This window comes from Drosophila subobscura, chromosome E (genome assembly GCF_008121235.1).
Source record: "Drosophila subobscura isolate 14011-0131.10 chromosome E, UCBerk_Dsub_1.0, whole genome shotgun sequence".
Classification (NCBI taxonomy): domain Eukaryota; kingdom Metazoa; phylum Arthropoda; class Insecta; order Diptera; family Drosophilidae; genus Drosophila; species Drosophila subobscura.
Window position 1 is genome coordinate 9758805 of NC_048531.1, and position 27240 is coordinate 9786044.

The following is a 27240-nucleotide window of genomic DNA, read 5'->3' on the forward strand; positions in this document are numbered from 1 at the left end:
TCATCTTCATTCGATTCAAATAAGCTTAAAATTTAATATATATTTTAGGTATAGGTTTGGTTTTTTTTTCTTGGAAAAATAGAGTAAAAGTCGAAGGAGCTAAATCATAAATCTGTGTATTTATAATAGCTATAGCACCTTGAAGAAACGTTAGATAAGTTTTAGTTGTTAGATTTGTGGGTTAAACTTTCATTTTCCTTTAGATTTAGTTTAGTTTTCGATTAGTAGTCAAAGAGGTTCCAATTTTGCTTTAAATTTTAATTTTAAAACGAAAAAATAAGACGAGTAATGGTGTGTGTTTGCCCTCGGCTGGAAAATCCTTTTGGCTCGTGATTGATTGATTGATTGATGTGTCATAGAATGAGTGTTGAGTGCAGTTTAATTTCACATTTACACGGAATACAATCAGAGTCGCGGAGGCTTGGCAAAATGTGCGATTAGCACACAAAAATATATAAAAGAGAGTTTTGCATAAATATATCCACAATTATTAACAACAATTATCTACTACTTCTAGCCACACACATTTATGTACTGTTTTACATGTAAATATATATATTTTTCTCAAATAAATCACGACTGATTCTGTTGTGTTCTTAAGTTTAGCTACATTTATTTTGAGTTTTTCGTTTTGTAATTAAATCAAATAAAATATACACACATATATTTTATAGGCAAATACATTTAGAAAATATACGTAAATATATATATAATATAATATAATATAATATAAATATAAAATCGATGTACTGAATTTGATTTTTATTCTTTTTTGCTAGACTTTAAAGATAAGTGGCTCGATTCAGTGTTGCTTGGAGATAAATTTACGATTTCATTTCTTGTTTTTTTGGTTTTTGCTTTTTGGTTTTGCTTTTCTGCTTGGAGTATAGTAAATATATATCTTTGGTGTTTCAGTTTGGGGGAGGAAATATACTCTCAATAGCTTAACATACGATAAACATTTACTTTAAGCTTGAAACATTTATTTTATATATTATTTTACCAATAGTTTGTTTTATCGTTTTCGTTTTTTGTTTCGGGTTGAATCTCCATTTCATTTGCTTTGGAGATTCTCCATTTTTACCAAAATCTTGTTATTTTCTGCTAATTTTTTCAGCAGTTTTAAAGTAATCAATTGGCTCGTGGCCTTCGGTGCCTAGATTTTGGTTGTTTGGTTTACCACAAAAGGGGTGACAAATATGGAATTTGGCTAAACAAAAATCTCCTTACTCCTCATCGTCGGGCGATATTTTGGCCAGTGTCAGGAGGATCATGGTCAGCTCTTTGCGGGAGATTTTGCCGTGCTTGTCATGGCCCACGCCCCGCATGATGGTCTCCTCAAAGGCGGCCAGATCCTGTGCATCATAGTCGTCCTGCGTGCACCAGAATGATTAAAACCAACCCATGGCCAGAACTGTGCGCCACTTACCTTCTTGACCAGCTCCAAAAGATCCTTGAGGAAGCCCTTGAGTTCCTCATTTTCAATGGTGCCGCTGTTGTCCTGCAGGATGATAAAACGATTGATTTTATTGTAGGCTTTTTTGCTAAACTTAAGAGCTATAAACTTACGCGATCGTATAGCGAGAACACCTTCTCGATATCGTCTTTGGTCAGCTTGGTGGCACCCTGCAGAAGAGAAGGAACATTTTTAATGGGTTTGCCGTAGCTACAACTGGCAATATACATTTTCAACAGACAGTAATGGGTTTATCCACAGCTACAAAATCTATGCATATTTAGCATACTCTTCGGGGAAGCATTTACAGAATAGATTTACAGAAAATCCATAAATAAAATGCAGTTTTCCACCATATTTTCCACTCCAAGTATGCTAAAACTTACAGCTGTGGTAACAACTTTCTTTACAGTGGGGGATTAACATCCAATAGTTAGAGAATTTATTACCAACAAAGCACACCTTTCAGATCCCAAAAAACAAGTTGGGGGTCAAAGGTAATCATGCAAACTTGTCGAAGGGATCTGAAATCGGACAGTTGGTGCGCTGTACTTTGCGACTTTATATAATTGGTTTGTGATTTTGTGCAATTTCTTTACATATGTACAAAGCTTAAGAGCGCATGCCATCATGCATCATGTGGGTTAGGGTTAGTGTTCCTGGACAAACAGATGCCCCAAAGGGTACCCATGTCCATATTCCTTATTTACAAACATTTTGTTACATTATGCTAATGCTGAAAGCCTTTGTATAATTAAGCTAAATGAAACATTCTGCCAATTATGTGCTTATGCCTTTGACAGTTCCTAATTAACATGAATTATGCCGAAGGTGCTGGCCATTTTTACCGTACATTAGTCTCCGTCGCTCCATCTGCTCCTGGGAGCACATTAATTTATCGATTCCATTTGTGCCTCGAATTACTTTTATTTTCCCTCACACTCCCACTGCCACGGCCACGTCCGTGCGAGTACCTTAAACACACACTCAGACACGCACAGACATGCAATTTGTTTTTGTTTTTTTTTTTCGGGTGTTATATAACGTAATGCAGCTCTTGCGGCGCCCAAGTTCAAAGTTGTCGGTGAAGCCAGCTGTGTGCTGTGTGCTGAGGCGCCCCGAAAGTTACGAGTTGAAGCTCAAGGTGTTTGTGTTCTTCTTCTGCTATCCTTGGGATACCTTCATTTTGGCGGTGCCGTGAAAACGCATTTCACGCATTCCTTGTGCGGTCTTGGGTGGGGATTACGAACCTATTAAGCGGCTGTAGCCTTTTGTCACCACTTTCTTGAGCCGCGCGTAAGTTTTCAAAAATGTGCTTAGCCCGGCATTAAAAAGTTTAGCGTGGCTCCATTTGCCCGAATTCATTTTTCCAGCACCAATGCTCTCGGAATGGAATGCCACACACGTTGCCCTCCGCTCTTTTGTCAAATTGCTCATACTTAAGTCGAATTCAGCCCGGAACGTGATGCTCATCCATTGCCGAAATGAAGTAATTATTTTACACTTCAACACTTTGAGACCCACCGCCATGGAGGACCGTGTCTGCCGGTGGCTGTGGCTGTGGCTGTGGATGCCATTATCCATATGGCAGTGCCACAAAAGTTCTCCTTACTCTCACTCAATGACTAAATTATGCAAAAGGTTCTCGCTGCCGGTGCTGTGCGGTGCCAGCAGCAGGGGCGGTGGCAAAGTGTAATTTGTGGACCCCACATTAGGTTAGGTCTAAGGCTGTTCACGTACCGTAATCCAAGTGTGGCATTGGGTGGACAACCAACTGCCATCAAAAGTATAATTAGTAGCTCATAGCTATCATTCTTGGGTCTCGGGTGCGGAAGGGGAGAGAGCCTAAAAATGTGTAAATGACATAGAAAAGTAAAGAGTACTCTCCCCATGCTAATCTACAGTAAGCTGTTATTAATTGCATGCTTTCGTCCACGCTCTCTTTCTATCTTTCTGTCGCGCTTCAGAAGAATCACAACCATAAAAGCAGTGATGAAACGGGGTGCTGGCTGGTCTGCTGTGTAAAAACATACGTATAAATGTATGTATGTACATACATACATATGTATGTATGTAAGCTGCAGTCTCGCTTCAAAACAAACACGCGGAGTAGCGGATCTTTGCTATGCAATTTACCTTTCAGAGAGTAGCACAGAGGGAGAGTAAGCGATAGAGAAAGCTTTGCTCTCTGGCTTTGTGGCCCGCATACAAACACCCACACACATGCTTAACTGCGTTTCTGGCTTCTCTGCCGCTGCGACAGCCGAAAATTTGTGCATGGGCCACCACGTAGTTGCTATTCTGTCGCTGTCGGCGTCTCTCTCTTTGCACACGAAGCTTTTGCGCTGTGCGTATGCCGACTGCGCTGCCCGAGATCTTTTCCTTTGCACTCATCATACGACGCTGCCGTCTCCGCTTTAAGCGCACGTGTTTATCAGTAGTTCTATACTTTTTTTTGTCTAACCGCCACACCTCAAAACTTTTCCAAGGTAAACTCTCACATTCTCATTCACTTTGAATACAAAATACACTGGGGGATTTATCAAAGAAATAACATTTCATGCTGCGTTCATGCAATCCAAACCCACAAACAAAAACTCAACAAATTGGAATTTTTCAATCAAATGCAAAGCAGTTTTAGCCAATAAAGTTTTTTTTTTTTTTTTTGCGAAATGCAAAAAACAATCAAACTACAAAAACCAAAAAAAAAAAGGCAAAATCAATATAAATATATATTCTCTTCTTGGCTTTCATGAAGTAAGTGTTCAACAAAACGTGGGAATTGTTCAAACAAAGTCTCTTCAACGATACAAAAAACCAAAACCAAAACAAAAAGCAAAATTTTATTGAGGGTTTTTATGGTTTCTCTCTCAACGTTTAAATATGTACGGGTATGCATGTTTTTGGCCGCCCCAGTCTATTAAACTATAATAGAACGCCAACCAGGGGAGTGATTTTTCGCTTTTTTTGTTGTCTTTTTTTTAGTTCGGTGATTGCATGGAAAATAAATACTTACATCAATGCCCTCCTTCAGAGTGTGGTTTTATATTTGATTCATATATGGGTTTTGGTTATTAAATTCATTTTGCAGGTATGTTTGAGTGTAGGGTTATAGTAGTAGGAAAGTTGTTGTTGTTGTTGTTAAAGTTGTTGTCAGTGCATTTTATTGGTGTGTGTATTGGTATATACACAGCGCATATGGTTGGGTTGGGTACAGTTGATATTCGAATTGCATTTTGTTTATTGCATTAACGTGTGAGAGCAGTTGGCAGCCCCGACATGATTGATACCACGTGCAGAGTATTATATTTAATTCGGTATACGGTATTTATTGTTGATTGTTGTTTGATTATTGTTATGTTGTTGGTTTAGAAATAAAAATGCACAAGATTATCGAAATATATGCATAGATATGTACATATACATATATTTATGTATTTAATTGGTTGGGCATAGAGGAGAAAGGCGGAGGGAAAAACGAAATAAAATATATTTATATATAGATATAGAAAGTTAGAAAAGAGTTCAAAAATGTAAATTAAAATTAAAGTTTTGTTTTAGCTCGAAATCAGAGCACTGACAAATCAATACAAATCGGATTCCTTTTTTTTTGTTGATTATTTTACTCCGATTAATGTTATTCATTTGCCAGCTTCCATTTCGTTTCCAATTTAGGAATTTTTAAATATATGCATGGGTTTAGTCTAAAGTTTAGTTTAGTAAGCTAAGCCATCTAGGATCTAGGATGCAGCAAAAACTAAATGAATCTCATAAAAATATAAATTAAATTTTACGTCTACGCAAGACCAATGGGAGTGCAAAATATTTGCCGCTTGCAGCTGATCGCTGATTAATCGCACTAAAGTTAATCTAGTTTATAAGAAAGTACAAAAATCAAAGAACACAAAAGGAAAACCGTGCCATGTCTGTGTCGCTGGGGTATTTCCTGGTCACGTTTTCACTTAGCCCCTCCAACATTAGCGGACATTAAAAACGAAGTCAGCTGTGGTGCTGTCTCCAGTCCACTTTCAGCACCAGCATCAGCATCACCTCTTACTGATGTTCCAGCTCCCGCTCCCATTTCCTTTCCCATTTCCATTCCCTGTCCTGTTGCTGCACATTATGTCACTGTTCATTGCGGTGCATGCGGCGAATACGTGATGTGCATTAGCATAAAGGTTTTTGCCAGTTTGGCCATGAGCCAGCTGCCAGCTACACTGCGCAGCAGCAAATACAAACTTTCACCTGAACAGGATCACAATCTTTGAGTAAATGTTGCCCCGCTGCACAGTGTAAGTTAAGGTCAACTTTTCGGAGCGTTGTCACTGCACTGCTGTCCCGTTCTGTCCCCGTCCCGCTGTGCTTATCAAAATGCTGATGCATGCGCCGTTTTTTATGGCGGTCCCAAGAAATTATAAAAAAGTAATAAGTGCAACTTCAGCCAATGTGCTGGAAGCGCCTATTTTATGGCTGCTTGAGCTTCTGCTTCATGGCTTTTATGTCTCTTCAGTGGCAAGGACGGACACTGGCTGATATCTGTGCTGGACAGGTGACTGCTTCACGTTCCGCTTCCCGCTGTACTGAGGGACAGCGGCAACCTTGTCTTCTCACTGGATATTTCGATTAAAATCCGTCTTGTTTCGTTTCATTTCAGACTCACATTAACATTGTGATGCATGATGCCACAGCAGCAGCAGCAGTAGCAGCAGCCACAGCTTCCTGCTCCCTGCACTGCGCTACTGCCACGCGCAGCGTCAATAAAAACCAAATAAAATGTCGTTTGTGCTGCCAGCTGTAACAATGAGCAAATACGTAGAGCTCGCATACCATGAACAAGCATTGTTCGGTGTTCATTGCTGTGGCCTGGCTGCCATCTCGTTGCCATCCTTGCCATTGAGTGCACACCAGAATATTGCTCATGTGCCGCCACACATGACAAACGCTCCAGCAAGTCGACAGTTGCAATGTGTTTTTTCTGTGCGGATCTGAAACTTGCTCCTTTGGGTGTGTAAGCCAACAAGCGATAGTGGAGGGCGCATCCCAGTGGAGAGTATCAATTACATTTATTTGCAAGCCCACAGAATGAGGCATGAACTGGCAGCCGCTGTTAATAAATTTAATAAGAAAAGCCGCATAGAAATTACCTCCACTGTGACCAGTTGCTGTTCCCCTTTTTAGCTGTTCAATGGAAATTCAATTACCATTCACCGTCAGCATGTATTCCCAGTTTGCATTCGGTTGGAAATTGCACATTGGAAGTTCAAACCGAATGGAGGCAGAGCTCAAATGCAACACTTTCGATTTGAATCAGCACTGTACTGTGCTGCCCCTCTGCTTTGTTTTTGTGTGCGACCGCTGCTGGCTGCTTTTTCGGCAATCGCAATTGTCAATAAGCAGCGCCAATGCGACTGAAGCACGTACATTTGCAGCAAATAACAATAAGAGCTCTGAATGGCCAAAAAGGAACTGTTACACTCCACTCCCCTCTCTGTGTGTAACCCACTTGATTGCCAGGAAAAAAAACAACAAATATTCTTTGGTAACTGGAAAACAACCGCCAGACGGAAACACGAAGCTGACTGTGTTTGGCCAGGGGTACTGGGGCTGGGACTGTCTGTGCTCAGCAAATTTGAAGGCATATCCAAGGTAAGACTTGAGCATTTGTTTTAGCCAAGACCCTAATAGAATTTATGTGCATTATGAAATCCCGCTTTTAGGCCAAGACTTAACCCAAATGTTGCACAATTCGTATAAATTCTTCTGGGCGTTTCGGCATTTGTCTTGCTCGCAATTTTCTTTGCTTTAAACATCTGGTGCGCTGCCTGCCTCCGGGACAAGCATTTTCTTGTTCTTCGGTTGGTCGATTCCTTGCCAAAATGCTGCTGCTGAGCATGCTTAAAATGCGAAAGCGGAAAACGGAGAACACGCTCAAATATACATACATACAACACGAGTGTGGGGAGTGAAGTCTATATATTTTGGCCAGAACTTGGCCTGCGGCATCTTACGTGACATTCGACTGCAAGACAAGCCCCAGAGGAGACGGCGCTTCATTTAACCGCAGTTGGCATCGCCGACATTCTCTCAATGCGAAATTAGTTGCAAGCGCCATACGTCGCCATCCCCCCGCCACTCAAAAAATGTTCCCAAGGGAATTTTAAATGTCCCATTAGAGTCAGCATCGGCATCTGCTGCTGGCTCTGCAAAACTTTTGCATCCTTGACAAAGGAAAGGCCTGAAAAGTTTGCTAATTGCTTGGCTCTCCTTTTTTGCATGTAAACTAATATTTAAGTATTTAATAGGGGGGAGGATGGGTCCCTCCAGCTGTCTACCTTTTGGCCATTTCGTTTTCCTTTCTCTGTTCCTTTTTTATAAGCCAATTCCAAACCCATCAGATGTGTTGGGACACGGGCAAGCCGAAAGCGGATGCGAAATTGATTTCGCAGGCTCCCAAGCAGCCCAAAATTTATCCTCGCCAGAGAGGACACACACCTGAGCGGTGGGTTCAGCTGTGCTCTGCCAGCATTTTGCTACGTTTATTTTTACGTTTCTAGACAATATTTCGGTTTCATTTTTATACGCTTTCGTCGGAGTAGCTATTTATGGCCTCGGCCATGACTTTATTTTCTGCCACGCAGCGCGATTCGTCGGTGCCTTGAGGTGTGGATTCAATTTGTTCTTGGAGTTTGCTCAAGTGATACCTTTTTTATGGGCTGTCAAATTCAATGTTGTGTTGGAATGTTGGAATTGAATTTTGTGGAAATAAACAGTTGCAATCAGAGAGGGCATTAGGAGGGAGAGCGAGCTTTTTGTGGTGATTTCCTGATCGCACTTTTCCATCTGTCATCTGTCCATCTGTGTTCCCCCGAGTGCAAGGAAGTACTTAAAGTAATTAAAAGCATACACAAAGAGTGTTAATTTCTAATTCCCCGCAGCTATTCCCCCATCAATTTGGCCTGTTAATTCCCCCTGTGTCGACACAGACAACGGCTGAAAATTAATTGATAATAATTGAGTAAAGTAAGTGAAAATAGAAATTCATTATTAGGCATTGCTTGTCGAGTTAGTTGCAAAGCTATGTAGTCCAGGCTGCGGCTAGTGAGGAACTAATACAAATCAAAGCTAACCTAAGTGCAAAACGTGTTGGGCAAGCCAAGAAGGAGGTCTCCTCTGTTCTGTTCTGTACACTCGGATGCTATCTTTTTCTGGGGCAAAACTTCCTCAATTGAACGATGACTTGCCTCGCATATTTCACTGAGGGTGAATATCATTGTCATATCGCTTGTCACTTACCTTAAACACCTGACGGCAGAGGAAGTTCTCTTTAACCGGAAGCAATCTGCAATAAATAAGTTGAGTTTGTTAGCTGAGGCCCAGAGCCAGAGCCAGAGCCTCCTGTTCAGGGACACTTACTTGGCCATTTCCGACAGCTGCAAACGTCCGTCCTTGTTGGCATCGAAGACTTGCAGCTGAAAGTGCGAGTGAAAAATGCATTAGGACTTGCCCGGAAACGGAGGAAATGCTTGAGCTAATTCGCAGCCTTTATTGATGTTAATTGATTGCGGATGACCAACTGCCATACATACCATGGTGTCGGTGTACTCAATGAGCTTGTCCTCGGACACATCATTGATCTTTTTGGCCTCTTTGAGCAAATCGCGAAGGAAATTCTTCAGTTCATCCGCCTCAATGTAGCCCGAGTTGTCGGTGTCGTACTCGCGCCAGATCTAATTGGGTTGGAATTTGAGTTCGCATTAAAAGAGACAATCAATGACAGACAAGGGCGAACCCTTGGGCTGTCACTTACCTTCATGAATTCCACGCTTGATTCCAATGGGTTATCGAAGCGGAAAAGCAAAAGGAAGTTCTCCTCCATGGGCAAAAGTTGAGCTAGCTGTGAGGATGGAAGGAGTAGCAAACAATTTCGTCTGTTTCAATGTGCCATTTGACAATAACTAAAGTTCGGAATGCATATTGTATGGTGTCTCCTGGGAGCTGGCTTCTGCCAACAGTTTCCGAAACTGCAGTGAGAGCTGAGAGCTCTGGTGAACCCCGGTTTTGCTCAACCGGAAAGTGAAACTGAACAGACAGACCAAGTTTTGCACTTGGCTTTCATTAAAAACTTTTCGGCATAATTTAAGTGTTGAATCTGTGCACCCTCTGGTTTGCTTTTGCTTTAATCAGCTTTGCCCCTATCAAATTCTTAAGTTTTTCATTTGCTTTCTTCAAGAGTATTGCCTTTTTTTATTACTTTCTAGTGGTAATTAAAGTTTCTGCTCTTTCCTTGTTTATTGGCAGGTAAATGGGGCTAATGAGCCAGCTGGGAGTTCAATCGATAAAGACCCTGTTCGACATGGCGTATGAGCCTCATAAATTATGAATTCTTTTGTTTCCTTTTGGTGTACTTGAACCTTAATAAGCGGTCCCTCAGCAGGGACTGGCAGCTTGAACTTTACTCATAACTTTTTTCCTGTGCTCATTTATCAAAAGTCCATTGTGCGTCGCCCTCCCGAAAGTGCTTTATTATTCCGCCACCATTCAAAGCCAATCACAAACGAAACAAAAAAGAAACGAAGGAAAGGAAATCTTCTTTCAATTGTCCAATGCTGCGGTAGATCCTGCTGGTCCAACTTCAATTAAAAACTCATTTCATAAGAGAGGGGAAAAGTTATTTTTTCCGGGCAAGAGCTTGCCAGAAAGTTTTGGTTTTTTTTTTCTCCTTCCTTTTTTGTGGGAAAACGCCAAATAAATTATTGACATCGTCACGAGGGAGGGGAGTGGCTGGCAGTGCTGACATTTAAAAACCAATTGGGAAAAGGAGCCACCACCAGCGTCTCAAGGAAATATCATTTCGAATGCACGGAAAAGCGTACGACAGGTTATGTGAGTCCGGGGGCGGAAGTAGGGTGAATTATACAAGACAATCTCATTTAGGACATGGCCTCACCTCTCTGATATCGATTTTGCCATCCTGATTATCGTCGTAGGCCTCCATGAAGCAGGATTTTAGCTCCTCGAGCATTGTGTCCGTGACGGCCTGAGGGAAATCAGAGCGAGAACAAGAACAAGCATAAGACAAAGTGACAGCTTAAAGTGCTTTATAATGGGGCTTTAAAATGGGGCGAGCTTACCTCTGGACTAATGTCTGTGACATTGGCACTGGCCACAAACTCCCTGAGAAAACCATCCAGCTCAGTGCCCTCAATGTAGCCGTTGCCTGCAGGCATACATAAATGTTAGCAAAACACCGTCAAGAAAACCATCTACAAACGCCGCACTCACCATCCTTATCGTAGTGGGCCCAGACATCCATGAACTGATTGGCCGACAGCTTCTTGAGTTCGCGCGATTCGGGATCGCGGTACTGGCGCATGAAATTGTGCGCCTTCTCGATCTGTACGCGCTTGGCGGCGGCGGCTGCTGCGGAATCCATTTCTTTCTTTATGGGGGTTTGCTTCTCTTCTTTAGGGAATTACCTAAAATAGAAGTGAAAAGAAGAAATCACATTAAACTATGGTCTATGGTTTTCTTTTGTCTGCTGAATGTTGGAAAGGTGGCAAAGCAGAAAGCTGGAACGGTAGCGTAGCTCAATGTTGTGTGAATAATGTTGGGTAAAGGAGTGACAGAGTCCGCTGTCAGTACAGTGTTGAGCATGGTTGAGGGAGCAACCCAGTTGTCAACGTTGCTGGAACCGTTAAATTAATATCATAAAATACACTCCCGCAAAAGGAAACTATACACACAAAGGAAACACACACAATACACACACACAGAAATAGCCGCAGCGGGAGTTCCCATGCAGCAAAGGAAGCGTAGCACATTGCATTTGTGTGCCGGACTCTCCCGCAGCGACAGCACAGAAGAGACAATACGCCACGTACGTGGCCCCCTGCTGACCCCCCGCTCACATCCACCACCAACCTCTGCCTCTCTGCCGTCACAAGTCATTCTGAATTAAATACGTCACAAGCGGGAATAAAGGAAGAAGGTGGAGAAGAAAGTGAAGAAGGAGAAGTGTAAACGAAATTGCTATACAATGTCTACAGTTGCCCTGCGGGCGGTGCAGCAGCGAGGCGCGGTGGTGGTACTAAAAATAAAACAAGAAAACGCACAACTCGCGGCTGCGGGAGAGCAGCAGCTAAGTAGAGCTTGAGACGGTGGGAACAAGAGAGAGAGCAGCAGTAGTTGAGCAAAGCTTAATTCAAAGGCAAAACGGCGGCCTTGGCAGAGGGAGAGCACATCTGCAAGCAGAGCCAGAGCAGAGGCTTAGGCAAAGCTTCCCTCGAAGAGAGTCCATCGGTTTCTACAACTTTATCATTGTCAAAGCTCTAGCATGGAAGCAATGAGCCAGCTAGGGTATTAAATCTTCGTATTGCTTTGAAGCTAAATATTTGCTTCTTAGTTTGTTGATTTGTTTGTTTTTTCTGCTCATCTGTGCTGTTCAAACGGGATATTTGCAGTGGGGAATTGTTGACAGCTTGTTGCGGCTGAACCACGCTCCGGAAGTGCCTGGGCATAAATTCACAGCAGCTTTAGCTAAATGAGTTGCGCAACCAATTCCCGCTGCAGCGGTCGGTCTTCGTCTGTCTGCCATTTAAGGACAGTGGGGATTAAATTCGCTCTTTAAGCTGTCAGCAAGTGAGGAAATCAGGCCACAGAAGAAGAGTACAAATTAATTCCCGCTTTGTTTCAGTTTACCATTAAAAGCCACCCACTGTGGCCAAACCATGCCATGCCATGCCACCAACTTGTTGACTGTCATCCAGTCAGTCCTCCCTCCTACTGTCCTCCTTTGCCATCATTGTTTGTCGAGCTCCTGCCAATAAGTATTAACTTTCCATTTAATTTGCAGTCTAGCAAGATGTCGGACTAAAGTTTTTCCATTGTTCGCAGCATAAAACAAGCGGCTTCGCATTAACCAATGGTGTCGGGAGGGTGCTCCATTAACTGCAGACGCTTATGCCAAAGGCAGCATAAAGACCTTTTATGGACTGGAAATTGCATTACATCCAAAGGTATTACAGCAGGCCACTTCCGCTCCGCTTTTCCGTCCATTAAAGTGGCAACGAGAAACAGAGAGAGAGAGAGCGAGAGAGATCCGATTATGGCATAATGTTGGCCGAGAACTTTCCCAATTTAGAGTGCAAAACGGCAAATACTCTTGGCCCAACGCCAAAGGGCCAAGCCAACTAATGTTGGATACTCATATTGAAGGTTGAATTACGGCCGTCATATAAGTTTCGTAATGAGACACGAATATTGCATCGCGGTGCACAAATTTCACGGATAAGAACATGAATTTAATGAACCAATAGATATAGATCTGAGCCAAGGTGAATCCGAGCAAGGAAATAAAGCTTGTGTCCATGCCCATTATCATGCTTCATCTCTGGTTGCATGGCGAGCAAAGAAATCGATAGCGAAACTATTGAATAGCATAATTTTGGATCAGGTAACATCACTAATGGGCGCCTTGCATGGCACACAGTTGTCAAGCGCACGCCGATGGCCCCATTGCATAAGGGAAATACAGTTACCCCACCAATACAATGGCAGCGCGCGTGTTCGAGTGCGCCCACTGAGCGCACGAACTGCTTGCCACTGCTTGCTCTGCGACGGCTACGGTGACAGCGGCGGCTTACCTGTCAATGGATCTGTCCCGTCTGCCCGTCCGTCTGCGTGTCTACACCTCTGACATTGGCAGTGGCTCGTCCCACGCTACACCTTATCCTTATCCCACACACTCGAGGGTCTTGTGGGAATGTCGTGGCTTTAAGTGCATTAAGCTCAGTTCGCAATTTAATTTGAGTGCTTGTCTGTTTATTTCTCACGCTGGCTTCTGTTTTCCTTTTCCCTTTGCTGCTCCCTTTTTCTCTTTTCCCTTTACCAATTTCCCCCCCTTTTTATTCGTGCTTGTTGCTGCCAATTTGTTACCCCCATTTCGGGTTCGTGCCGCTGTTGTTTCTATTTATAAACGTTTCTCTCCCCTCTGCCTCTCGTCGACCCAAGTCTGAATTATACATTCGAATTTCTTGTGTTTGATTTCCGCTCTTGGCTGCCTCGGCTTGTGGCTATTTATATCCTTAATTGTGCCCCACAGCGAATCTATTCCATTGATTGGGACTGGTCAAGCAAGGATTTTTGTGTCTGCCAAGGCTGGCAGTCAGGCAGTGCCTGCCAGACCCCCGTGTTCAGTGTTCCTTTGTGGTACATAAAGCCTGGCACTTCGTCTCTTTTATGACTGCGCGCTCAGAGAGTGCATCAAACATGAGTGTGTGTGTGTGTGTGTGAGTGTTTGTGTCAATAATAATCATATCAAAGTTCTAATGCATCTAATAATTCACTTGGGGGCCTCATCCGGGCCTCAACATTTTCCATTAGCTTTCGTGCTGGAAATTTCCTGTTTACTACCTGACCATAATTCACTTTTACTTTCACTCATGCACAGTCGCTGCACCACTCTTCTGCTGTGTCCTTGGGGTATGGGCGGTTGTGTCGTTGAAGCAGTTGTAAAACTAGAAGAGCATTTTTACAAGCCAACCATATAACCAGCGTCGTATATCCAAGACATCTGCCGCAGTGGTATGAATGTCAGCCAAAGTCATATTCATAAATAATCATATAAAAACAGAAGAGAACTCCCACACACATACACACACGTATGCATGCATGGATAAAAGGATAGACAGACACACAGACAGGCAGTCGGCTTTAGAATGTATTCAAGTGCAGTAGTCCTGAGGCAGAGGCACAAGAAACTGCACGGCGAATTCAAATGAATGAGCGAGTGTGTGAATGAGTGAGTGAACGAATGACTGACTGAATGACTGACTGACTGACTGACTGACTGACTGCTTTTGCAGTTGAATTAGAAAGCAGACATGCTCGCTCTTGGGCCCGACTGTACCTTGATTTTTCTTTCATGCTAGAGTGAACTGCAGCCAGAGCGAGAGCCCCAGATGCGGCATTCCCCGTCAAGTGCTACCCTTTGCCCTCGGCATAATACTCATAAACTTATCCTTGGCTGGGGGCCACTCCGTAACACCGAAAGCCCAGCCGAAACAGCGAAACAAAAGTCAGTTGACATTGACATTTGCTGCTTGCCGTTCGTCTGTGTGTCTGTGGAGAGGGTGGAGGAGGGCTCACAATATGTGTCCATGCATACATAATGTAATATTCATCCGTTAATACCTTAAGCTGGTTATTAAATGGAGTCCAAAACATTGATTTGCATGTAAATGGTAGATAGCTAAAAACCCAAAAGCTAAACCTTTGCTTTCATTTTCGTCCGGGCCAAAGCCCGGCAAAGGCTTAGTCTGGGTTTGTGCTGGAAAATCGTATAATTTATGACCCAAGCGGAGGTGGACAATTTGTAACACCCAAACCAAGTACAGCTTTTATTTATTGCAGAACGGTCTATTTTATTTGACTTGATTTTATTTTATTTCCTGGCCAGGCATCATAAAAATGCAGTTAAAAAATGTAAATGCCAATTTGTTGGGTCATCAGGATGCGGGAGATTATGTGCCGAGGTTTGATGGTACCTTTTTAAAGGTAAATAAAATAGGGGAAATCCAACAGAAAACAAAATCCACTGCAGTGCAGCGATGTGTCAAGGAAGAGGGAGAGAGATTTCGCTTTTCTCATGTGCTTTAGCGAATTAGCAGCGGTAATTTACGATTCGATTTCGAGCAAAATAGAGACAATTTATGGGGTGTAAAAATAACTTTTAATTAGCCAAAAGCCATTTGAAATATGGTCATATCAGTAGAACTAAAGCCAGAGAGAGAGAGAGAGAGAAAGTACACCTAATCGAATGGTTTATTGCATTTGATGATTTTAATAAATTGCTTTATTTATTTTGCCTGCGCCGAACGATTTAGTAGGAACATTTCTGAGGCATCTGTTGATTTATGGATGTACTCGTGCCCAGCCCCACGGGCCGACTTCCTCGGGCCTTCCTCTGTGCAGATCTTGTGTAAACAATTATAGAAAATCCAAGAACGATTTCCTTTTGTAATTTATTGTTGATAATCAGCTTAATTTGTATACGCTGCGGAAAAACGATTACAGCAATCGCACGCAAAGTGCTGATGATGGACTTTAAATATAGAACTTACAACTGCCCGATCTGGCCAAATTATTGTCATGCTGTGGAGAGAGCTCCGACTGGTCGATGTTTACGATACGCGGCCACGGGGAAACTTTTGTGTGTTTAATTTGCCATTTTTATTTGCCTTTTGTTCCCAGCGCCTCGCAAAGTGTGCAGAAGAAAATGTGTGAAAAAATGCTGAACAGCTGAGTGGGGGAGGGTGGGGGGAAATAGTTTTCATGTTAAGCCAGTTGTGAAAGTTTTCAACTTCCCCTATTTTTTTTTTTTCATCTCTCGCGATTCAGTCTGGAATTTCATTACGTTCTATTGGTCGACGCTTTTGTTTTTTGTTTTTGTTGCTGGTCACTCCGGGCAATCTAATTAGCGTGGCAGTCGTTAGAATCTGTTGAATTTCTATTGGAAAATACTCATGCCCTGCATATGCTGAAGGGAAGTGGCGGAATGACACGCATTCCCCCTCCCGCCCCGCCGATTGCAGCCAGCTGTGCTGTGGTGAGTTTTAATTAAATTCTCTATGGCATCGGAGTCGCATCGGATTACCGCCGACACAGGGAGGATATGCTCTGCATGTGTCCAATTTTATGGTTTCTTGTTAGTCCCCTGCCTGATGGTAGTGGACTTTTCGATTCTGAAGGCAGTTGAAAGCTGTGGGTGCTCCGTGCTTAGGCATTTGTGAGCGTGGGGGAAACTGCAAAAGAAACAGCGTGTCTTGTTTTACAGTTTGAGATAAGGGATGGGCACGTCCTAATGGATATGTCAGTCACTCAATTTGAAATTGTCACTGGAAGGACACAGGACACATGTCCAGCACATGGCAGAGCATAGGTGGGGCGGGTCTATAAATAACTGAACTGGACATGCAAGAACCAAAGACTTTGATTGATCTATCTTGCATATGTACATACATATGTCTAATCATGAAAAGAAAAAGAGTTTCAGCAGGATGGGTGCTATGTTAATTCAGGGACTAAGCCCTGATGGAAACAGTCTGAGAAAAGGTCTCTTGACGATCAATAATAAACATACAAACACATCTACAGAATATGTACCACATACATTCCGAATCACTTAATTCCCTGCATCAGAGAACTACGCTACGCAATTACTGGAATTTCCATTCTGTGGCCTGTTAACAATTAAAATATAAAAAAACCACCACACAAGGAAAGCGCAAAAAATGAAAAACTGGAAAAACAAACCAGGGCAGGGCAGAATAAAACCACCATCTATTATTCTTTGGGTTGGCTTTCTCTGTTTTCCAACGAATTCAGGAAAAAGCAGAGCCATAAAAAGCATCGAACAAAAGATCGCCACGAATGCGGGTGGCAGTTTGTTTGTACAATTAAATGTGTACATATTTCCACCATATTAATATTTACTTAAGAGTTTTTAAAGGTCTTCCCCTGCCCATCCACCATTGTTGATTCCTTTGATGGCGTCAGAACTGGCAATTGTCCAACTATCACGCTCCCTGCCATACCGAAACACCAGAACCACCGAGACATTAAGTGAGCGATGCAAACATTTACATAGCTAATAGAAGCAGCCACTTTTTACAGTGCCCGTGTGTAAATAATAATCAAGAAATAATAATAATCATAATAAATAATAATGGGGCCTGGGCGCCCGAAACGCAATTAACCAGCTGGAGGCCCAGGTAAAGGGAAACACGAGTGTGTCGAAAGATTTCAGATTCGAAGGGAACCACACAAAGTTGTGCCGAATGCTGGAAGCGTCTCTCTCTCTCTGCTATGTTTGACAGGACCCCGGGGGGTGGCAAGCGGCAGCGCGGCAGGAACTTTTCGAAAGAATTGCCGCGTAATTAGAATAATTATTACCGCTAGGCGCGAACGTTTTTTAATGGCACTTTCAGTTTTGACATTGTTCAAAGATAATTACCCGGACCAATACCTGTGGGCGCAATTCCCCTCCCTGCTGCGGTGGCCCAATGAATGAGCGGTCTGCTGGGAAATTGAACGGCACTTAGGGAATAGCCACGAAAAGAACACAAGAGGGGGAGGCAAATCTGGTGCGTGGCTAGAACTTTCGCCGATTTCTAGCTGAAAGCTTTAACTAGATTAAACTTGAAGCAAACAACGACAGAGTGGGAGTTGCACTGGAAATTTCAGCGTAATTTAATTTGAATTCTTAAAATACGTAGGTTTATACCCAATTTAGTCTGCGGATATGCCAAGAAATGAAAATGATTCAAATGAATCACTCACATTGCTCATCTCCGCTGCTGTCAAATGACGTCGGAATATCAAGCGATTGTTTGTCTACCGGCCCAATTATTCCCTTCTCCAAAAATACACAGAACCGTAGATATTTTTAAATGTAATTTCGCTTCCTTCCCATTACCATTAAATATCTGACGAAGCACAAACAAGGCCTTCCCTTCGCTCTGGGCTCGTTAGCATTCTGGGCATGTCGGATAGCGACGATGACGACTGTCCGTCCGACATTCATATTTATTTTGATAATTTTTTCGGCTTTCACAATCCAAATCCTATTTATTTATGCTGCACGAGCGAGCGCGTGCACAATGCGCATTGTGCGAATCAAGAGGAAAGAAAACAAAAACAAGTTCTAGCAAAATGCAAAGTTGAGGGATCGGCAACACCCAGGGAAATTTGGATACTCTGCTAGGGATGATAGTTTATCAGAAATATAACCTTCTTTGCTTTAAAACCTTTTCTACAATGAGCAGAAAATGTTTAAAATATTTCATGATAATTATATTCTTCAACCTGTAAGTAATTTCAAAATTTAATTGCCATTTCGCAGATTGATTGAATACTGAGGACGCACTGCTCGGGCAACTGACAATTGGCGTGTCGTCCAATTAGCACATCTCACAGTTGGCAGGCCTCGGCTTGCTCTGATTTCGGGCAGTTCTACAAGGAAACTTGCAATGCGGGGGGACGGACATAAAGGGTCGTTATATTTTTAGAGCAGTCGTCTGTACATACATATTTCACAATTAATTTAACAATCCCAGCAGGGAAATTGTCGTCATCATTTTCAATTTTGTTTATGATTGTGTTGCGTTGCATACGCTCGGGCGCTCTGGCGCTCTGGCGCTGGGGCACCGAGTGCATGGGCGCCGCAGGGAAATTTATGAATGAGCATAAATTAAGGGGACTCTAATCGTAAATGTTGGCACGCAGCTACAGGGCATTCCACCCGCCCCGCCCATCCACATTCACACCCGTTGAGGAGCCATTATTTCAGCTGCTGTCTGTCTGTCTTGTCCCCCCCGCCTTGAATCGTGTGTAATTTTGCGAATGAATAAACAAAGTCAAGGACATCAGCGACGGCATTTCAGTGTCAACTCTTGTGGCGGCCATTAGGCATACAAATGAGCTATGGCTGTTCCTATTTGAGTCCTTTAATTGAATGTGGGGTTGGCTGGTCTGCCATGAAAAGTTGTCGCTAAAAAGGGTCGGAAGCGACAAAAACAAAATGAAGGAAGCCATTTGAGCTGAAGCTCAGCGACCTGTCAGCGACATGAATATTCATGCAGTTGCTGTGGCTCCTTTTATTCTCCCTGTGAAAGGGTTTTTGGAAATCTGAAATGACTGCTCTGCCATTGGACAGCTCTAACTAATTTTAGCTGGATTGGGAGGCAGGGATTTTGGGGTAAGGGAGCACCAAAAATTTGATTGATTATTTGGCAAAATATTTCAGAGTTGAGCGAAAGAAAAACGAGCATCTGCTCTTGGTCTCATTTGAATTTTGAAACTTGCCAGAGAACTTGCCTTTAGCACTTCATATTTTTCAGAAAATTCTTATAAAATATTCAGGAAAATTCCGGAATAAAGTAAAACTTCTGTTGAGTGGAAACACTGTCTAATTTTCCAACAAAAAAATTCCATTTAATATTCCTTGTTCTTTCAATAGTTTTATATACAAATTGTAAAAAGAATATTTACTTTTTTTGAAGCTGCTTTGCTTTGCTGTTATTTTTGTTGTTGCTGTCTTCACTTTTGTGCACTTTTCGCGACTGAAATCTTTTGAATTTATCAACTGAATAGAACGCACGCGACGATTTGCTTTGGATGGTTGATGGGGGGAACTTTTTGGAGAACCGTTAGCGACTAGAATCCTTTGCAGACTGCTACGAATGCGGCCTGGTCTTGGCTTTTATCAAAACCCAAGAAACTCAACACACGGCAAAGCGCCAACGAACGCCAAAAAAACGTGTGAGAGAGAGAGAGAATTTTACCCGGGGCCAAAATGGAGCGTAGGCGACCAATGTTGCTGGTGGGAGAGTGTGTTGTCCGTGCAGCATGTTGCTGGCAACAAACTGTTGAATTGCTCATTGTTTTTGCCTACCGTTTCCTTTGCTTGTTGTGCGTGTCTGTGGTTCTTCGTTTCCCCTCTCCCCAACCCGTGTTTGTCTTTTGGTTCCTTTTGCTGGTCCGTGCGGCTTCCAGGCATTCCGTAAACAAACCAACCGCCATCCGCAGTCCGCCTTTGGCCTTTGCTCGACATTCTTGTTGGCCTTTGTTTTGCCCCCGCTCTCCACTGCTCCAAAATTCTTAGAAAATTGGTGCCTGGAAAAATGTGTGGGACTTTTGGGTGCCGTTCGTTTATCTTTATCTTTATCTTTATCTACACTGGAAAATGTATGAGAAATCATGATAAATATATTTTTGAGTTTGCTGTAGCATATTCTGGAAGTGATTTCCGGTCTCTACTTCTCTGCCTAACCAACTTTCAAACTTTTGTTGTGACTGCAAAGCTTTTTTTATGTGCGTGTCACACTACTTTTGTGTGTGTGTGTGTGTGAGTGTGTGTGTGCGTGCTCTTTTAATTGTAGTTCCCTTGGGGCCTTTTGACTTTCAATGTTTTATCTGCATGCCATATTATAATTTACTAGGAAAACGACATGCCTAGTCCTTCGGGGGATTTATCCTTCGCCCTGCCATGTGTGTGCGTGTGTGAGAGCGTAGCCAGTCGTCTAAGCAATGTCAAGTGTTACTCGTGCCAAGCTAGCACTCTGCCGCTCCCGCTCTCTCTCTCTCTCTCTCTCTCTCGTCTGTCACCTCTCCTTCCGCCATGGGCAGTGATTTTGCTTTTGCCACCACTTCCACTTCCTGTACGACCATGTCGCAGCTCTAGCGTGCCGCCTGCTCATTCATTATTCATTTGATACTTTCTACTTTTCAGTTTTTTACCTTCTTAGCTGCTCTCTATTATACACATGTTCATATGTTCTGTGCCAGGATTTATGTCTAAGCCTTTAAAGTTAATTGTTATGAGTGGTGGGGCGACAGACCCCAAAAGGGTTCCTCCCCACTGCCAGCAACTAAATGAAACTGTTTATTAATGTTTTCTCTGCATGTGTGTGTGGAGTGTGTTCCGTGTGTAATCTTTGGGTCATATCAAAAGGGACAACGTCCCAGGTTTCCATTATGCAATTGCTTTTGTGGGCTGAGTGAAGTTCATAGAATTTTAGATGGGCTGCCCAAGATGCGAAGGTGAAAGCTAAAGGTACATTTTAGGGGTTTTTTCTGCCTTAAACATGTAAGAGCTATGAAGGTCATTCCGATATCCCTGCTCACTGCGGATTACCAGCTAGACTTGCTTAGATAAGTTTTACATTTTTCCGCATTTGATGTACAGAAAACTGATGGAAATCTTCCTTGATTTATATGTACAAATGTATGTAGTATGTAGTGCCATCTGTAGACAACTTTTTCATGAATGAAATCTCGCTTGAAATCCGCGCATTAGCAACTCTCAACAGAGCAGAGCCCCAACTCTGGTCGGGGCTGTAAAAGCTCGCCATAAATTACCATTCCTAATGCGCCGCTTATCACTCAACCAAACAGATTTTACAGCAAAGCAGTGATCGGGGAGGGGGATTAAGTGTAATGGAGGGGGAAATTGGCGAAGTCGAATTCCTCTGGCAAAAAAACAAACCGAAAGGAAATCATTTGTTTATATTTTCTCAATTAAAATAATTAAATACCAAATAAATGTGCTCCAACAACAACAACAAATACTTGTGTGTGTGTGTGTGTGTGTGTGTGGCATAAAAAATGCACGAAAATAGATTTCCAGAAAAACTAGAAAAAAGCACCCGAAAAGCATGTGCGCGATTTAAGTCGTTTGCCAAGTGGCTTTGTTTAGATTTGTGTTTTTAATTGAAAGTAGTGCAAAAAGTTGTTGTTGCTCTGGATTTTCCATTGCCATAAACTTTCCACGAAATATACATACATACATATTATATACATACATTTATGTACAGTATTTATGTAGTATAAATAAAGCGCATTTTCAATATCGAGAATGTGTAAATTTGTTAATGGGATTTTTGGTGGCGTCCCTCAACTCATGAATAAAACATTAACTGAATAAAATGTGCAATCAAAATAAAAGAATTTCCACAAATTTGCCATGCAAATATACAGTAAGTCAGCAGGGTAATGTGTGCTTGGTGGGTTGGCGAAATCTGAGGTCTGCGAGGAGAGTGCCTAACCATTGCCACTACAAATGCAGCCACAGACCGACTTAAATAAATTTTCCAACAAAAATTATCGTGCCTCACACACACTCACTCCACGAGTAAATATTTGCAAAGGAGCCAAAGAAATAAAATAAATATAAAATAAAGCGCAAAGTTGTGTATTTTATTGGGTAATGTTCTCAAAAATGTTTTCGGTTTTTAATGTGAAAATATCCCTGTGACTGGGTTTCTGCCAACTGAATTTGGAGTATTTCCTCTGGCATTTATCATTATTTGAGTCGTTTTTGTGCTTGGGAATGCTCTATTAATGGCTATTGCTCACAGTTAAGCTAAGTCTGAGCTACTTGCGGAAGGCAGAATGTTCGATATCCTTTAGTGCAGTTAAACTTTAATCCTTTAGCAAAAATTAAATGATCTAAGAGATCAAAGTAAGAGATCATCTAGTCTTTAACTGCCTTATGACATTGCTTTATAATCCTCTAAATTCTGCCCCAAAGTGTATTCTAAGTTTCGACTTGACTTTGCTCCGCTTTCTTCATATATTTTGCTTTGCTTTTTGTATTCTGGTCCGCGCCTTATCAGCTCCCCGGGATAACTTATTGTCTGTTGTGGCGGTGCTGGAGGGCGTGGGTGGAGAGCGACTGCGGTTGAGTGGAAGCTTTGGAGAGCCGTTGGCTGGGTGTCAGAGAGCAGCTTGTCTGGCGCTACCCAAAAGCTTTATTTACGAGTATTTGTGTTTGCATTGCATTAAACAGCTTGCAATCGGAGACGCACGAAAAATCACTAATATCAAATTATGTTTAATTAATTCAAAGTGCACACATGACTAGGATTCGATGAGAGCTTCCTCTCAGGCAGCTGCTGGCTGTGGTGCCAGTTAAGTGGTTGGATAAGTAATAGCCAAATCGTGAGATTTACTCAAATTACCACTGACTGGCCGCTGTTTGCATTGTGTGTGTCTCGGATTAGGCAGAAGTCTGATCTCTCCAGCCCCACCCTTTGAGTAATTGGAGTTCGATGGCTAAAGATAATTGCTTTTGCCTTAATTAGTAGGCCATTGTGTGTGAATGTGCGCTGTCTAGGGCCTACTGCCCCCTCGTGTTTGTCTGCGATAATTATAAATTAATGCGATTGACAGCCAACGCACAAACAGAAGGGGTTGAGCATGGCCAGCAGCTGGCTGTTGATTCAAGAAGTACCCTGTAAAATTGATTCGAAATTTTGTCACACATTTCTGGCAGATTTTGATGCGTTCGAGGCACGCAATCATGCCAAAAGGGGGGCGAGGTACGAGAGGATTAAGCACACAAATCAATTCTGTATGTTTACCCTTGCCGCTCTTCTTCCCCTCTCCACACTCGTTGGGTCTGCTTGTCTGTTGACATTTGCAATCGGCTGCGGGCTGCACGCAATCGATGGTGCCCTTCCCGCTCTCACTCTTTCTCCTCCTCTCTTCGCACTCTCTTTCTCTTTTGCAGCGGTAAAAATGTTGTTTTGTTTTTATACGCGTGCAGTTTCGTTTATGTGATGAACTGTTATGCTATCCCGTTACACTCTCAATTGGGCGCTTATTGTTTTGCTTTAGTGGCATTATTGTTAATCAATATTAGAGCTGCTTCCTTCCATTTGCTGTTATGGAAAAGTACCCACCTGTGACGTAATTTCCCCCCACCAAACCCTAACTTGTTTCTTGCATCCAATCAGTACGAGTGAAATGTTCCCCGAGGCGTAAGAGAATTTTTAGTATCCCAGCAGCACTCAGTTTACTCCTCTCTTGTCGCTCCCTTCTGTTTCCCTCCTCTGTTATCATTATTAGCATGCAATCTGAAAGAGTATCTAAATCTACGAACCCAAAAACATCCATCTACTCCCCTACATTTGTTTCCCCTTTGCCCTTGCACTTGAGTGTTTGTGCTGGTCGCAACTCGTGTGTTTGAGTGATGATTCAGAGGGGCAGAGCGAGGGGCAGAGTGACTGTGTTTTAGTGCATCGTAAATGTGGCAAGTGGCAAATGCAAATATGCCCCCATTTGTAACTAAATTTGTTTCGAAAAGCCACAAACGGACAGCATTTCAATTGCGGAATTTCATTTGTGCGACACTTTTTTTTGGTGCATTTACAAATATTTCCATTGCTTTGTGGAACTGCAATAAATAAGGGTGAGGATAGTACAACGCTCTAGATGGGGTTCTGTTTAAACTATGGCCACAAATTCTTCTTCTGTTTCGTCTGCAGATTTCTGCCACAGAACTATCCAAATGATTTCAATTTACATATTTCTCTGCCTTAATCTGTGGCGCTTCCTGCCGCTGGGACTCCTCTGATTCCCCCGACACTGAAACAATTACAAATGGAAGCATAAGGCTCTGCGCTGCTCTGCTCTCGAATTACCATCAGCGTGATAGACATTCGACATGGATCCCTTTCCTTTTCCTTTGCCTTTCCCTTTCATTTCCTTTAGTTTGTTGAGTTTGCCAGCTACAGCTTCAGTTTCCCCCACAATTTTTGTGCTTTTGTTCCAACTTTTGTGTGGAATGCAAATGGAAACCATTTTCTTTATTCTTGCCTGCCGCAGGCTATTGGCATAGTCAAGGATGTGCTTGCCAGAACATCAGTGACTCTCCATTTCTCTGACTTTTGGCTTCTGTCAGAGATTGATTTTACATCTGTAATTGCAGCAGCATCGACATGCCACAGAAAAGACACCCAACGAGAGTCGGATGGATGCCATCCATTGTTGCTGCTACTTCTGGCAGTCACATATCACATATGTATGTGCTTCTATGGCTACGAGTAGCCCTATAATTTCCGCACTAAACCCTGCCGCATCATCCGTGTCTGAGTGGACAATGGACTCGGGCAGCCATGGAAGCCCTTAATGTCTCATGGCTTAGTCGCAGTGCTAAATAAGTTAACAATGGACCACAAAGTGGTCAGTGAGGCGTACCCTGACACGGCTAAGACTCGGAGATCACTCGCTGGATTAGACGGATTCGTGTTTCGAGTATGGCAGCCAATTCCAGCCACGCCCCAGTCTTTAGCCTTGACTGACACCCAACCAACTGCATTTTATTGTCACTCGCTTTGCCAAAACCCCCGTATTTTGGGTGTCATGTTGCATGCAACGCTTTTGCGCAAATTGCTGGCACTTAATACCCCATCAGAGCCAAATAAAATGGCCAAAAAAGATGCGGAAAAATGGCAAAAAGTGAAGGATTATTTTAATTTAAATGAATTCTCCATGAAAAGTGGCGCTCTTTGCACGTATTTATCCAGCGCAATTTGCAACTTAGAGCGCCTGACGTCGCGTCGTATGCGTAATATGCGCATAAAGTGTAATTTAGCCGCCACCTTGGCTGTGGCACACACATTTTCGTGCTGCCGGTACACCCTCAAGTAAACCATGGCCCATCATCACGTGTGGCAGGATGCAGAGCTCTAAATATTTATGCCAAAGAAATGGCGAACGTTGGAGGAATGCCGATGGAGAGATGCTTCTGATGCTGCTGCTGTTCCTCCTCCTCCTTCAATGCTGATGATGTGGCTGTGGATGTGGAAGTGGCAGCCGCAACATGCTTCCTCAAATATTTACAGACAGTAAGTTAGTTAGTGTTCGAGGGCCACACCAGGGCCACCAGAGAACCGGAGAACTTTGCCAATGCATCTTGAAGACTCTTGCCAAATTATTCAATTTTTTTGCACTCTCTTTTCCCAGGGAAAACTTTTCGATAATTTGCAAGTTCGCGGCAATCGATTGCTTCGTGAAGAGTTTCGTGCTGAAAGGACGGACCGGACCCTTCACAGTATTTTTGCTTTTCTTTGTGGCCTTCTCCTGCGCTGCATAATGAATACGTTTTATCATTGTCGCAGCGCTTAAAGCATAAATTAAAATTATAAGCGAGTCGCCAGCCCCGCGAGACGGACGTTAAAAAACTGTTGAATGGCCACATGGCGTATGATTAATGCAATGATAAAGCAAACTTTCCCCGCTACCGCTCCCGCACTCAGCGCTACTGCCTCTCGGACACTGCCACTTAATGGAGGCCACTCCTCCTTCGGCTACTCGTTTTTCCTTCTGCTTTGCTCGTATTCCATGCCATCGGCAGACGGGGCGTATGAGTAATCTAGCTTTCATGTAGCACATAACATAAAATCTGATAGATTTTCATGTTCAATAGCAAAAAAAAACAATAGATATTTAATAATATTCATTTGGTTTAATGGCCGACCAGACGATTTTTTTTGTGAGGGTTGGTCTATAAAAAAGAGAAAAATGTGCGGAAGAGTAAGAGAAAATGTTTTGTGGCGCAAATCAATGAATAAAAGAAGACATTTTAAGTGATATAAAAAATATGCTTTAAAAAAAAGTAATTCCTGCATCGGCCGGGAATCGAACCCGGGCCGCCCGCGTGGCAGGCGAGCATTCTACCACTGAACCACCGATGCTTGGTGACAAACCCACACCCCCCGAGCGAATCATAGCTCTGGGAGGGTGATAATAAAATGTTAATCTAATCTAAAGAAAGCAAAGGCACAAAGGCAGCTTCTTCCTCGACGTAAATCTCAACTAGAGGGTATCAAAGTGTTTGCCCATCAAAACATTTTCTCAGCAAAGAAATTATTCCTTAATTTGGCCATAAATTGCTTACAAAATATTGTTTATAATTCTAAAGTGTGTTGGCATAACACAATTAATGTCCGAGTCTGAGAATTGGGTGGCAATGTTTTTATATATTTTCTGTTTCGCCTTTAATAGTCAAGCACAAAACAACAAAAACAAGCAGAAACCTCAATCTGAGAGCAGAAGGTGGGAGTGAACAAATGGATGGATGGATAGGAAGATGGATGGCTTTGGGCATATCTCATTTGCTAGTTTATTGAGCACTTTATGGGTCGGCTGGCAGATGAATTTCTATATTGTTTCCCAGGGTTTTCACGCGGCTTTCCACTCTGCCAGCAGTGGGAGAACTTTGCCTCCGTTTTCAATAGCCAATTAAAAGCTTAGGGCTGGCTGCCTGGCTGTCCCACTTGCCCCATGTGGCCACTTGTAGGACTCATAAAATATGCACGGACAGGCGGCAGCTCTCACTGTCCATTGTTTGCTCTTCCGCAACAGAGTCTGCCGAGGACTCCTGCTCGAGGATTATGGAAAATTTGTACAGCTTTTAGTTGGCATTTACATGAACCAACTGG

The 27240-nt window shown here is 42.8% G+C and overlaps 1 protein-coding gene and 1 non-coding gene across 3 annotated transcripts; both read right to left on the bottom strand.

The window, feature by feature from the left end:
- Positions 1-1027: 1027 nt before the first annotated feature.
- Positions 1028-19695, bottom strand: LOC117892130 (calbindin-32). 2 transcript variants are annotated; one of them, XM_034798165.1, is made up of 12 exons: positions 19505-19695; positions 10739-10932; positions 10588-10673; positions 10404-10493; positions 9264-9350; positions 9043-9183; positions 8870-8925; positions 8750-8795; positions 4473-4484; positions 1570-1626; positions 1430-1501; positions 1028-1373 (listed from the first exon to the last, which is right to left on the bottom strand). In XM_034798165.1, exons 2-12 carry the CDS (start codon positions 10887-10889, stop codon positions 1227-1229), a joined length of 945 nt encoding a protein of 314 aa, XP_034654056.1. In that variant the 5' UTR covers positions 10890-10932; positions 19505-19695; the 3' UTR covers positions 1028-1226. The 2 variants fall into 2 exon arrangements, with proteins under 2 accessions (XP_034654056.1, XP_034654057.1); XM_034798166.1 differs by lacking the exon at positions 4473-4484.
- A 6727-nt stretch (positions 19696-26422) lies between these two features.
- On the bottom strand, positions 26423-26493 carry Trnag-gcc. Its single transcript has one exon. It is a non-coding gene; the product is annotated as a tRNA-Gly (tRNA).
- Between the last annotated feature and the right edge of the window lie 747 nt (positions 26494-27240).

What these genes read in the sequence shown, in the direction of transcription:
- LOC117892130 (XM_034798165.1), bottom strand. Translation starts at nt 10,889, where the DNA reads ATGGATTCCGCAGCAGCCGCCGCCGCCAAGCGCGTACAGATCGAGAAG. An exon ending in TCACAGACATTAGTCCAGAG is followed by an intron (nt 10,494 to 10,587) that starts GTAAGCTCGCCC and finishes GATTTCCCTCAG; the next exon opens with GCCGTCACGGACACAATGCT. An exon ending in TTTTGGAGCTGGTCAAGAAG is followed by an intron (nt 1,374 to 1,429) that starts GTAAGTGGCGCA and finishes TGGTGCACGCAG; the next exon opens with GACGACTATGATGCACAGGA.